We start from the raw sequence: 14,000 nt of genomic DNA, 5'->3' as shown, positions 1-14,000 counted from the left end.
CTCTTCACCTCTCTGAGCCATAGTCACCTAACCTCAAAAATGAGTAAACTGAACTTCATCACTGACATCCCTCTAAGATTCAGAGTTTAAATCTTAACTCTAATGTTTTCCAAAAATCCTAACCTAATGGTTTTACTTTTAAACTATACCACAGCTATTTTATTAATGAGTATGGCTCCTCCATTCCAGTCCAGGTGCCCCAGAAAATAGGACCTAAGGCAAAAGTTTATGTGGGGTGTGCACTACCCCATGTGAAAAGAGAACTGAGGAAAAAGGAAGTAAGACTAGGAAGGAAAGAGAGAAAATATCAGAGGATGTATTACTGAGCTGGCCACCACTCAATATCATTAACAACTGATAGCTCAGTCTTATGGGACCAGCAGGGAAGAGACAAAATATATCCCCTGGGTCTCTTACCCACTAATTAGATTCAGCCCACTAGACACCACCTTCCCACCCACCACTCTACATTTTGGAATAATGCTTAGGGAAGCTCTGAGGAAGTCCTGAGGCTCTTCACACCTCAGCAGCACTGGGAAAGCCCTGAGGAAGACAGGTCAGGGGCATCTAACTCAGCACAAAGAAAGGCACTCTGTCCTACTCCAGTTGGCAACAGTGGCTGCCCCGCGCCTGGGCAGAATACATCACAGCAAGAGAAACTGGAGTAGAAAAAGTAGCCACAGATTCTGGATGAGGCGGAGAGGGTATGAAATAGCACATAAGACATGTTTCACCTATCCCCCAAATATTCTACGATCTCCTAAAAGAGAAAAACCACATCCTATTTACTCCTTGTATTCTGTGCTGAAACACCGGGCTAGGCTCGGAGTAGGTATCTAGTAACACTCTGCAGAACCTGTCTGCAGTCCATGCTTGAAAGTAATACTGGATGAAGTCTGTATTCCGGGAATACAGAGCAGTTTTATCTCAAGTCCTAAGAAACTCTGTATTTATCTCATCTCTTCCCAAGATCCTGAGATTGTTATTCTTTTGTTGGCACCTTCAGCCTCTAAACTATAAATACTTATTTAGAAAAGAATGAAAATGTCCATGAGAATAAAATACCACCTACACCCTACATCGATATTCCAGATAAATAAACCTACCTCAAAAGTCCCAGCCTTTAAAAGGTTGACCTGGTCATGCTGAGAGAGATCTCTGAATCCAGGAATACGCTTTGCGAACTCCACAACTTCTTTCACTGCTGGGGTGAAGCTCATTGAAAATTCCTCCCAGATTTCATGCCCAGATTTATGAGGATCCACATATGGAGACTTACTCATTGGACAAACCTAGTATGCACAAAACAGGAAACTTCTTCAATTGTGAGAGGTGGTAAAGAAACTTCAAAAGTAGCATCTCAATCTTTGGAAACCCCAATGTGAAAAGAACTCTCAGACACAGGTGCTATCTACGAATATTAACATTTTCTCTTCTTGCTACTTGCCTTATGTGAGAAAGCCTCATGGCAACCTGGTTTAAGTAGCAATTAACTTACCATAAAAGAGGCAGCCTAAGCTATTTCAAAAAACCTGTTGCACAGGTTTAAAACTTTATTTTGTAACACTGCTGCCACCTTATGCTGGTTTTATGATTTTCAAACAAATTCACACATACTTGATTGTCAATCCTATTCATTAGTGATAGCAGATAATATAATTACCATTTCTTAGATGAGGAAATGAGACTCTAAGCGGTTTAATGATTTATCCGAATACAGCTAGAAGTCACAGGCCTAGAACCCAAGCCCGACATTTACTTAATATTTCAAACTCACTTTTTTCTAAATCACACAATTACAATGTTATAATTTCAAAGAAGGGAAAATAGTGAGATGCCTCACTTTTTTAAAAAGGTCATTGACCATTTATTTCATAAACACTGGTATGACTACTGGCCCCCACTTGTTCAACTAGAAAACAATGATGAGAGATACAAAGGGCACCTTCTAAATAAGGATTGGTGAGGAAAAACTGGGAAGCCAAAGAGAAGAACACTAAAAAGATTATGATGGGAATGCAAGCTAGTGCAGCCATTCTGGAAAACAGTATGGAGATTCCTCAAAAAACTAAAAATAGAACTACCCTACGACCCAGCAATTGCACTACTAGGCATTTACCCAAGGGATACAGGTGTGCTGTTTCGAAGGGACACATGCACCCCCATGTTTACAGCAGCACTATCAACAATAGCCAAAGTATGCAAAGAGCCCAAATGTCCATCGATGGATGAATGGATAAAGAAGATGTGGTATATACATACAACGGAGTATTACTCGGCAATCAAAAAGAATGAAATCTTGCCATTTGCAACTATGTGGATGGAACTGGAGGATATTATGCTAAGTGAAATTAGTCAGTCAGAGAAAGACAAAAATCATATGACTTCACTCATATGAGGACTTTAAGAGACAAAACAGATGAACATAAGGGAAGGGAAACAAAAATAATATAAAAACAGGGAGGGGGACCAAACAGAAGAGACTCATAGAGAACAAACTGAGGGTTATGGGAGGGGTTGTGGGAGGGGGGACGGGCTAAACAGGTAAAGGGCACTAAGGAATCTACTGAAATCATTATTGCACTATATGGTAACTAATTTGGACGTAAATTTAAAAAAATAAAACAAGGTAAACTTTAAAAAATAGGAAAAAAATAAATAAAATAAAAAGATTATGAAATTCATTGCATACTCTATTAGTAAAATCAGCCTTTAAATTTTTGCAAAATCCATAGGCAATCCAGGAATGGGATGATTCTATAACCATGGAGAACACCACAAAATTAGAACCTAAATGCTTACAGATGTTTCCCTCCTAAGGCAGCCCGTAAGTCTAATAAAACATAAGGTCACTTTTAAGATCCATGGAATCAAATAACTGCAAGTGACAAGAAAATTCTAACAAAAGAATTGGGGTAGAGTCAGCTATTTTGAAAATGAAAAAAGAAGACTTTAATTACCTGGATAGAAAATACCAAGCCTATATCAAAGGACCTAATGGTGTAAACTGGAAATGGTGTGGTACTTCTGTTTTTGATGAAATTTTGGCTGAATATAAATACTGTACTTTCATGTAAACTGTTGTATTTTATTAAAATGTAAAAAAAACTTGAATTTTATAAATAACATTAAATCATCTCCTAAATAACACTAACTCATTTCCTAAGATAAAGTCTGAGAAAATCCACAGAAACCAGTGTATTAAATTAAAATATTCCTAAATTTTCAAACAGTAAAACACCTATCCATGTCCTATACTCAAAACTTTTTGTACTATAATGGTTAAAGAAAACTTCTTCCATAAAAATCAAAGGATTACTGGGGCACCTAGATGGCTCAGTCGGTTAAGTGTCCGACTTCAGCTCAGGTCATGATCTTGCGGTTTGTGAGTTTGAGCCCCACATCGGGCTCCGTGCAGCTCAGAGCCTAGAGCCTGCTTTGAATTCTTTGTCTCCTTCTCTCTCTCTCCACCCCTCCCCTGCTCATGCTCTGTCTCTCTCTCTCTCTCAAAAATGAATAAACTTAGAAGAAAAAAAATTTTTTGAATAAAAAAAAAATGAAATCAAAGGATTACTAACTTTAGCAAGCTAAATTGATCTGCCCTTTGAGAAAATCCCAAAGCTAGTAGGGTAGTGATTAATCAGAATACTTAAATTTTGAAAGGTATTTCTAAGAATTAAAGGAACAATTCTAAGGGCACCTGGGTGGCTCAGTCGGTTGAGCTTCTGACTTTGGCTCAGGTCATGATCTTGAGATCCGGGAGTTCGAGCCTGGAGTTAGGCTCTGTGCTGACAGCTCGGAGCCTGAAGCCTGCTTTGGATTCTGTGTCTCCCTCTCTCTCTGCCCCACCCCTACTCACACTCTGTCTGTCTCTCTCTCTCTGTCTCTCTCTCTCTCTCTCTCAAAAATAAATAAACATTAAAAATTAAAAAAAAAAAAGGGCCAATTCTACATGACCCACAGTTTACATAAAATCCTAATCCCAATCCTCGTATCAATCAAATCACATGCCTGTACCTAGTTCTGTGTGAAATTAGGTCATTCAACAAATGATGTTTATTAGAACTATTTGAACTAAAATACTACACAAAATTGATTGTATAAATCTCAGGTTCTCTGACACCACCTCTGCCCCTCAAGTTGATATATTCCCCCCAAAATAAAAGAAAACCTTCAAAGCTTTCCTTGATGCAAATAGGGCAAAAAAACAAACAAACAAACAAACAGATTTCACTATACCAGATGCATTCTCCCTCCAGTGTTGCACAGGTAACTATTCTTGTTCTCATTCTGAGAAAATCCATCTATCGAAACTCTATCACATACTCGTTGAGTATAAGCATTGGAGAAGTTCATACAATGTCCATTTGCAATACAAATGGCATGCCCGTTTGGGTAATGCATTATGTTCCTCCCTTTGTACTGTCCATTGAGGTGCTGTTGGCTCTCACTACATGGAAAATGACTGCTAAGCCCACTGCCACAATGGTCATGATTTAAATTATATTGCTCCATGCTCTTGGGAATCCGTTCTCTCTGAGGCTGCATGGTGTCTGCTGAGTTTTCTCGCTGCTCTTGATTATACATAAAGGTATCCTTGTGCGCTCTGGTCACCATGCCAATCACTTCATCCTTTGCAAAATCAGAAGAGGGAGAAGAGCTTTTGATGTTTTCTTGTTCCAGCTGGGGCTTGGGTCGCAGCTGTTCCTGGGCTGGTAAGGCTGTCTGTTCATGATGTTCTAATGTATCATTCTGCAAATGACCACTGAACTGGCTGTTCATCATGGTCTTCATCGCACTTTGCATTTCAATTAGCATCCTCTGTTTTTCGCGCTTAGGAATACGACCAAACCGAACAGCTATTGAAGAAAAAAATATTTAAGGTCTATATTCTAAATAAGACCTGTTTATACAAAAGAATAGCACAAAACTGTCTCTAATAGCTATGGCCTCTAGTGATACAAGTAAAGAGTATCTGTATGTCTCTGGCCCAAATTATTCTAAACTTGCTGGTTATGTTTTTGATACACCATAAGAAATAGAGGGGAAATTTTTTCCATTTTTCTCCCAAAACAAAGCTAAGAGAAGATCTATTAGGTCCGGGGTATTTTATAAGCAACCTAAGAAATCTGAAATTAACTAATGAAAATCACATTGAAGCAGTCAGCATTACTACACAGCACCTATTAATAAGGCTGAAGGCTCTGTTTTTAAGAAGGCACATGGCATTCAGCTACCCACAGACATTAATGTTAATGAAACCTAGTAGGTACAAGCATTCCTTGAACACCTGACCTTTGTCAATTCATTCTGTAACCCTATTCTCAAGACCCAACTATTAAATGGTTTGTTCTCCTTTTCCAGCTTCTTAAAAAAGAAAATCTTTAAAAAAATTTTTTTTTAATTAAAAAAACACAATCAAGAGAAAGGCAGTTATTGAAAACTTGGACTTTAATTGAAATCAATAAAATAAATAAAAATTAAATAATGCATCCTCCATCATTTTAGAGGTGAGTCTTAAAATGTGTCGTGTCTCCAACATTCCTATCCCTGAGGAGTAGAACAGAAAAGCTTTCTAGTCTAATATTTATACAGAGATAATAAAAATCCAATATATCCACCCGGCAAGAAAGCCTTCCTAATCTAATTGTAGCCTCTGACATTATTGCTATAGTGGACAGTTTTATCATGTTCAACGCTCTACCTCTACTCCCTCCTTCACAAATGATTGCCATTTTTATTCTTTTGAGGAAATCACAATATCCACCAACTTTGCATTATTTCCAGTAATATAAAAAAAATTTTTAGGCACATTAAATCCAAAACATCAATTGCTGAAATCCATTACTCACGAAGCTCCTTATTACAAACAGTATTTGTGTAATGTATTAGAGTAACCTAAGGGATTGCTTAAGTGACCCTTCCCTAGATAAATATCAGGTTCATTCTTTGCAATTCTTAATTAATCCTACTAAACTAGTCCCTGGGAAAACCTCATACTCTTCTATTATGTTACTTAGAACTGAATGAGACTATCCAAACGTGATTTCCCTAAGCATAAGAGTCAAATTTCCCAGTGATGTCATCCACAGAAAATACTAATAGTCCTGCAAATTAACTTTTATTTTTTATGGGAATGGATCATGCCAGAATTTAGCAACCACCTCCACTCCAGACCCTACTGTTTCTTTCAATTTTCCATCTCCTTTCAATATATTTAGACCTGTCCCTAAAAGCACATTATCATCTTAGGGCTGAGAAAGTCATAGAGCTAATTCACATAGGAGAAATGGGTTCCTCAGAAATGCTAAAAAATCAAGGAGAAAGAGCCAAGGATTCCTATACCAAGAAAAACGAATTCTTTTTTAGGAAAAAAGTATTCAAACTGTATACAAAAAAGTCTTTTATAAGAAGCCCCAAAAAGAGAGCCAAAAGCTGTTTCCAGGGTGATAATGCTAAAATTTGACTTTAATGAATTTGGCATCTTACAAGGTATCAAAATGTGTTTTTCTAAAATCTGCTTCACTCTAAGCACAAGAAGGCCACTGGTAACTGGCCTACAGGTCTGGTTTATGCTGAGGAGTAAAAAGCCTAGCTCCATATGTTTTAAGAAGAGCACTCATTAAAGTGGGAACATACCATCTCTCGACATTCCAACAGACAGACACTTCTTGAAGCGACACTGCTGACATCTGTTTCTATTCATTCTCATTATAGAACAGTTTTCATTCTTCAGGCACTTCTTGTACTGGATGTTTTGCTGAATGCTTCTCCGAAAGAAACCCTAGGAACAAAGGAGATGTATTCATTCATTTAAAAACATCCAGATGGGCTCCTTGTACGCACACCCCCTCACAACTAACAAGTATTTCACTAGCTACCTGGGAAATAATTTGCGCTTAGAACACAGGGGTATAGAACACTGACACACAGAATTTAACTGGATTCTTACTGGTATTAGTAAGCACCTATGCCTACTAGCCCAATAAAACTCTTCTGCTCCTTCCCTTTGGAGAATCTTGGAGCTTGCCAAGCACCTCTTTACTACACTTTATGCTGTTACCAGCCCCTGCCACAAACCACATTTTCCAGCCCAAACTTTAATTACATACAAATCCCAAAACTCTTAAAACATGAATGACTGATTTTTAAAGAGTTGACAGAGAAACGTGTTCCACAGGTGTAATTCCCTCACTAGAACCAAGGATTACTTAGTAGAGCTGGGTCTTTCCTGGATCATTACCTGATGACACCAGCAAAGTCTACTTACAAGTGCCAGATATTTCTGGCAACTTGTTAGCAATAGGTAAGTGTGACACCACACCACCCACAGAGCAACTAATGATCCAAGGAAAGACCGTTCCCAGCTATATGGCTACAAATAACTATCTTTATTACACAAACAGTTTAAGCACATGCTCTGTGATAGGTCTTCCAAGATCTCCAGCTTCGGTGTTCCCAGGAAGAACAGAACAGTCAAGAACACAATTACCAAGATTTTAAATTGCAGTTTCCTTGAGTATCATAATTAACCACACATTTCATGAATCTGTTAGTAATTTTGAAATACAACATTTTTACACTTTATTACTTCAATATTATACTTGGATACCAGAATATCTGAACTAGACAAATCTCTAAAAGGGTGTGGAACAATTATGTGTATTTATCAAAGATACACAGACTCATTTGCTTGTACGTTTTGTTTCTCTAGCCGTAAAGTGAGAACAATGACTGCTCTACAATTATTTCACATTGTTATAAAAATTTTAAAAAGAGTAAAACAGTATTTACAGAATGTTTAAAGCAGTGGAAAAATGCTACTTCTTTGTAAAATACTGACTAGTCTTGTGAAATGACCCAGCCATTAAGGGCTACCAAACTCACAATTCATTCAGAGCCACGCTAGAAAATATATCTTCTTCCATCACGTATATTCATTATCTTGCTCACCCATCATATCTTGCCAAATTGGATTCTTGCTTCTGGCAAGAGCAAATGTCTTGGTCATATTAATTTTTGATACTCAGGAGAAAGAACTGGGCCAGATTTTCAAAAAAGAGGGAAAGATTCCCTGGATATAAGTAGGAGGTACAAACTATCTCACTTGGAATTAGCAGACACTCTAACCAAGAAATATTCACTTGAACTTAAAAATGAGGTTTCCCAAGTAATCAATTTATATTCAAGATTCTTTTAGTCATTTGGCATTACTTCTCAAGATACCACATTTTTACAAGTATTGTAGGAGTTATTCTCAACTGCTAATATCTGACCTATCAGAATGTCATCATATTTGAGGAGACCTATTCAAAGCTTGGTTTAAACTCAGTTCCAACAAGCAGTGCCTTGTCTGTTTTGCTCCCTATTTCCCCACCACCTGGAACAGTGCCTGATGCATTAGAGAATACACAATTTGTGTACTCGGTTTCATAACCTAACTAAGTGAAAGAGCAAATTTATTTGGACCAAATCCTAAAGAAAAAAGAAATACTTTTACTGCTGAATATATTTTTCAAAACAAGTTATGTTCATATACTACCTAAAATGCTTAAAACTGTAAGAGTAGCTGCTGACTTCTCTCATCATCCCAGGTTATCAACTGTGGAAACTGACAAGCCTAACTCCAATTTCTTTATTCCCAGAATCAGTAGCTTACCTTACAGCCTTCACAAGCATGAACTCCATAGTGGAATCCTGATGCCACATCCCCACAGACTTTACACAGTAGAACCATGCCACTAAATTCTAAGACACAAACAGATATAAAAGTATAAAGCTGGAAGAAAAACTTCAACCGTTTGCTTTCTTTCCAACTGATTCCAGTTTATTTTATTCAATTTGTAAGTACTTTAAAAAGATGCAAAATCTACTTTTATAATGCAAAAATATCTTTACACTAAATTACCAAAAGAAATCTTAGTGTTCTTTTAAATCACAGTTTATGGGGGGCACCTAGCTCAGTCGGTTAAGCATCCCACTCTTGGTTTCAGCTCAGGTCATGATCTCACAGTTCATGAGATGGAGCCCCGTGTCAGCTTCTGCCTCTGATAGTGTGGAGCCTGCTTAGGATTCTCTCTCCTCCCCTCTCTGCCCCCACCCCCACTCGCTCTGTCTCAAAATAAATAAATAAAATTTAAATAAAACACAATTTATGGGACTGCCAGAAATATCTGAGAGCTAGTTTTTTCCTTTCCTGATGATTTTAAGCATACACTGAAATTTTGCTAAGGGTAGAGTTACTTTTACACCATATATGCAACCGGAACTAAAAACAATTCTCCTCAGTAAGAATTAAAAAGTCATACAAAAAGTCAATTAGCAGAAGGTGCGAACAGATGTCTCCACAGGCTGCTGTACAATACTAAGTTCGATTCACCTTACAGGCACCATTCCTCCCCTGTATCAGCCAGTCTTACCTCCACACTCACTCAGGGGTCCAAATTCCACCACTCATTTGGTTATCCCAATGCTGCTTTGTTTTCTAATTCCAAATGTTCCTAGCTCCAACTTCATGAAAGCAAACCCCTTCCTACAACAAGTTAAGTACTCTGTTCTAGAAACCGGATTCAGTACCAAGAGTCCAGAAGAAAGGCAACTGTGAAAATGTGGTAAAAGGAGCTACCCTCGAGGAAACACAGGCAGAGTGCATAACCACGTACCTTGTTCTGTGTCAAGAACGAATTATGACAGCCCTAGGCCGTAACGTTTAAAATCATCACTGATTTCTTCTCTAACTACTAAACTATGATTACCCAAAAGAGGGTGAAATTACACTCAAATGAAAAACTGATCAAATAAGCCCCACCTGCAATTAATGGCACCAACCCTTGAAAACTAAAGTAACTTACTTGTCACTCCACTGTGACTCTTTGTCATCCCCGGTGCACTCGACTTGGTTGTTTTCATAGAACAATCTATTCGATCATTCTTCAGGATGCCTTCAATACTGGAGAGATCACCATTTTTGGGATTTCCGTTGTTATCAGAATTAGAGCTATTCGGAGAAGATGGGACAGAAGAGGAGGAGGACTGGAAACTGTTCTCAGAACCCTCACTGTGACAAGAGGCAGGGCTAGAGGCTGAGCTGGAAGAACTGATATAGGCAATCACACCTCCTAGAAAAAGACGGGAGAATTCAGATTAATTAGATACACAATATGTTTTCTCCTTTTTGAAATCTGAACAGTAAAATCACTAACCTTAGAAACAGGTTGCTGACTAAATGTCAGTTGACCCAAAAAGGAGAAAGTAACTTATTTCCTTATTACCTATTATTAATTCTTCCTGCTTCCACAAAGTTCAAAGAACGTATCACTTCCACGGATTCAAAAAATGAAAAGGCTCTCACTGGCTTAGTTATTCTGAACACAGAAAGATCTGAACCTAAAGCTTTTCATTTTCCAGTTTTTTTTCTAAAAGGAATGAAAAACCTTCCTGAGTGACTACACAGGTTAGAGTGAACAATCTGTTTCATCCATGAAGAAATCTATTTCTGGTCCTCTCTTTGCCTCCTTCATGATACCTTTGTGTGACACAACCCTAGAAACAATGACTTCAGCATTTGCCTCCCCCAGCACTTGGCTAAAACATAGGTTAACCAAAAACAGATGTAATACTTGGAACTCCAGATAATTTATGTCAAAATGGGAAACTTTTCATCCTTTTGCTACCAGAATCTTTGTTTTGATGCTGAAGACTTCTACCACTAGCCACTGATCACCAGTTCCACGCTGTCCCTTCTCCACCTGTTTCTGCCACTAGATTTGCAGACACACTTACCTGTAAACAGCTCTTAAGGAATCCAGACTCGCCACTTGTTCTTCTGACTCGCTACTTACAATAAATGTTAAAGAGGCTGAAAGAATGCATGCTATAAGAGAATAACATTAAGGCTGATGCTAATTCTCTCTCCACAGAGCTACTCTCAAAATACCATTCACAACTTCACCAATATAACCTCCACAACCCCTGTGAAAACTGGCCTTGCCCGCTTAGAGACTGTAAACCTCCCACGTTAAGAAATAAGATTTAAAATTCTTTTTAGGGTATAATTTCAAACATCTTCCTTCAAAGATGCAAAGTGCTGCAAGAGTAATCTCATAGCCAAATATATTATTTTTCCAAGTCGCAGGCCAAACAACTAATTCTTATCTCTTCTGCCAAGATCTGTGGTTTCTTTTCCTCTTTCCTCTATCATCAACAAACATTTGTGGGCTTTTTCATTATGATATAAAGGTAAAATTATCTCTTCTATCACTGTCTTGAACTCTTAAACAAACCTACTGTTTACCTGTTTCCATCTCTTTCTCACCTAGACCATAAGCACCTAGGTGCAGGTACACAGTGTCTCTTAATTCTCTATACATGCTTTACAGGTAATAAGCCTGCCATAGATATTTTTAAGACCTACTTCTCTGCCTTTCTGAAGCCCACATTTAATAACATGGACAGATCCCAAACAGCATAAAGCATTACTAGGAAGTCATAAGCAAAACAAGGCATTTCTGACAACAATCTAACTATACAGAGTAATAAGTGGAGAGTTCTACACATTACCTAAGTAACAACTGCAATTTAAGTACTCACTCTGAAATAAAAACCTTCTCTGAGATGTGATTCCCCCATCTTTTTATTTTTAGATAACAGCCACACTTTATAAGTCAAAACACACACACACACACACACACACAATATGCTGAGGCCAAACCAATTCCAAAGACAAAGACATTTCCATTTACAGAAAATTTAAAAATGGGCAGAGGAATATTGAGTCACTTTTAGTCTGTCGTGTTGAAATAAGGTACCAGACGTGTAGTTAAGTACCAATTAAACATATCCAGAATGGGAAGCTCCTGAGAAGTAAAGCAAAACCACTACTCTTAGGGATTTTGGTCACAACCCAAAAGAGAAGTTAAAATGGTACCTACTATGCCAGGAAAAACAGAAGAGTTTACTATACACAAATGCAACTAAATGTACTTGAATTTTAAAGACAAAAATATAAATAATGTGGAGAATTCCATCCACTTTTCCATTCACTAAGCACATGCCTGCCATGAGTCTTGAAGTTGGAGGAGTGACTGTTCTTTCTAGACTAACCCACCTCCCAGATGTTCTCTTGGCATGTGCTTATCTTTCCAGAGTGAAACCAGAGCTTTATGATTACTATTAGAGCTGCAATGTGTTCCCCACCTATAAACCAGTCATTCTCAAAGTGTGATCCCTGGATGAAGGGCTTCAGCATCACCTACAAATCTGTTAGAAATCCAAGTTCTCATGTCCCACTCCAGATCTACTCGATCAGAAACTTTAATCACCCTCTTGGTGATACTGATACACAATAAAGCTGTTACACAGTAAAACTGGGACTGTCACAAGCCAATGTCTTTACCTGTGCTCAGTGGAAGAAAATACAACCAAGGGTAATCTTAGTAAGAGAAATTTCATCTACTGCTAATTTTGAAAGCTCCTAAGAAATCAAATATAAAGGAGGAAAGCTTCCTAACTCTGAGTTTATTCTCATAAACTCATATGTAAAATATGTATCATCAGAACAACCTGGTGCTTTTTCAAAATACATGTTTCCAAGGCCCTGCAGAAACTAGAGAAGACCCCTCAGGAATGAGCATTTTTAATTTTTAACAAGTTCCCTAGGTAATTTGTTTCAATGTTGAAGTTTAGGAATAGCTACGATCACTGAATTAAAGCACAAATTGGTTCATAGTTTTTAAAGTTGATGTTTTCATTGACATAACTGCCTAAATACCCTTAATACATTGTGAATCCAGAGAGAAACAATTTTAACTTGGAAAACTAGCAAATGTCGTATTACTGGGTAAAACCATGTTTTCATAAAACTTTAGAAGTTCATATCCGAAATTCCAAGTGTTAGCAAACTGCTACTTTTTTCACGTGTGTACACCCAGAATTGAATCCAAAGGAAAATATTAGTCTTCAATAAATTCCCAGAGGAAGGTCTCAAAGCTATTTGTCTTATTTAAAGTACTACCACTTTAGGTGGTAAATTCACTTCCTTACATCTAAAGATGATGCAAGATGAGAAACTAATAGTTTTCCTTAAAGTAAGACTTTCTTGGGGCCAGCATTTGAGAGAGCCTTGTATGTTCACAAGGTCTTCTGATTACCTCACCTTAGAAATAAATTTGCAGAAATCAGAGCTATCCCTAATGGCTGGGCAATGGAAGGTATTAAAGCACTGACTGGGAAGGTATTGTTATTAACTACACAAAATGCACCTTCCTTTCAAAACCTCCAAAATCAAACCTAAGAAAAATTACTGAGCTAGTATCGATCCGGTTAATATCCAATTCCTATCTTTTTTTTTTTTTAATTTTTTTTAACGTTTATTTATTTTTGAGACAGAGAGAGGCAGAGCATGAACAGGGGAGGGGCAGAGAGAGAGGGAGACACAGAATCTGAAACAGGCTCCAGGCTCTGAGCTGTCAGCACAGAGAGCCCGACGCGGGGCTCGAACTCACGGACTGTGAGATCATGACCTGAGCCGAAGTCGGACACTTAACTGACCGAGCCACCCAGGCGCCCCTATCCAATTCCTATCTTTAGGGAGTTTAACAATCATTTACAACAAGCATTTGTGCCAGGCACCATGGTATCAAAGATGACCCATCTAGAAGCAGCTACATTCTCCTAGCAAGACCTTCGACACTGGTTTAGCTGTCTTAGCATCTACTCTTGCTACCAGACACCAACCTACTGTCCAGATGGTTAGTAACCCAAATGGGTTACATTTTAATTTCCAAGAGAGTAATACTAATCTAATACTTCCTCAGCCTAATGAAGGGAAGTGAAAACTACAAGTCACAAAGTACCTACCAAATGCCAAGAATAAAATGACACAATTTCATGTCACATTTCAACCTCACAAGAATTAACTTCCATTATCCCATTTTTCACATGAGGAACTTAGAACTCAGAAAGGTGTAATATAAATACAGCTGCTAAGTGGCAGAGCCAGG

General features: G+C 38.0%; 1 protein-coding gene across 4 annotated transcripts in view; it reads right to left on the bottom strand.

Annotated features, from left to right (window-relative positions):
- The window catches only part of NR1D2 (nuclear receptor subfamily 1 group D member 2), a 29,661-nt gene that overhangs the window by 11,356 nt on the left and 4,305 nt on the right, over positions 1–14,000 (bottom strand). For all 4 annotated transcript variants that reach the window (XM_042956858.1, XM_042956859.1, XM_042956857.1 and 1 more), the window contains exons 2-6: positions 9,852–10,118; positions 8,660–8,748; positions 6,640–6,784; positions 4,240–4,859; positions 1,107–1,292 (exon numbers count right to left, since the gene is read on the bottom strand). In XM_042956858.1, coding sequence (XP_042812792.1) covers positions 1,107–1,292; positions 4,240–4,859; positions 6,640–6,784; positions 8,660–8,748; positions 9,852–10,118 — 1,307 coding nt within the window. The remainder of the gene's footprint in view (positions 1–1,106; positions 1,293–4,239; positions 4,860–6,639; positions 6,785–8,659; positions 8,749–9,851; positions 10,119–14,000) is intronic.

Source organism: Panthera tigris, chromosome C2 (genome assembly GCF_018350195.1).
Source record: "Panthera tigris isolate Pti1 chromosome C2, P.tigris_Pti1_mat1.1, whole genome shotgun sequence".
Taxonomy (NCBI): domain Eukaryota; kingdom Metazoa; phylum Chordata; class Mammalia; order Carnivora; family Felidae; genus Panthera; species Panthera tigris.
Note: the sequence above shows the minus strand (reverse complement) of the source record. Positions and strands in the feature narration are given on the sequence as shown.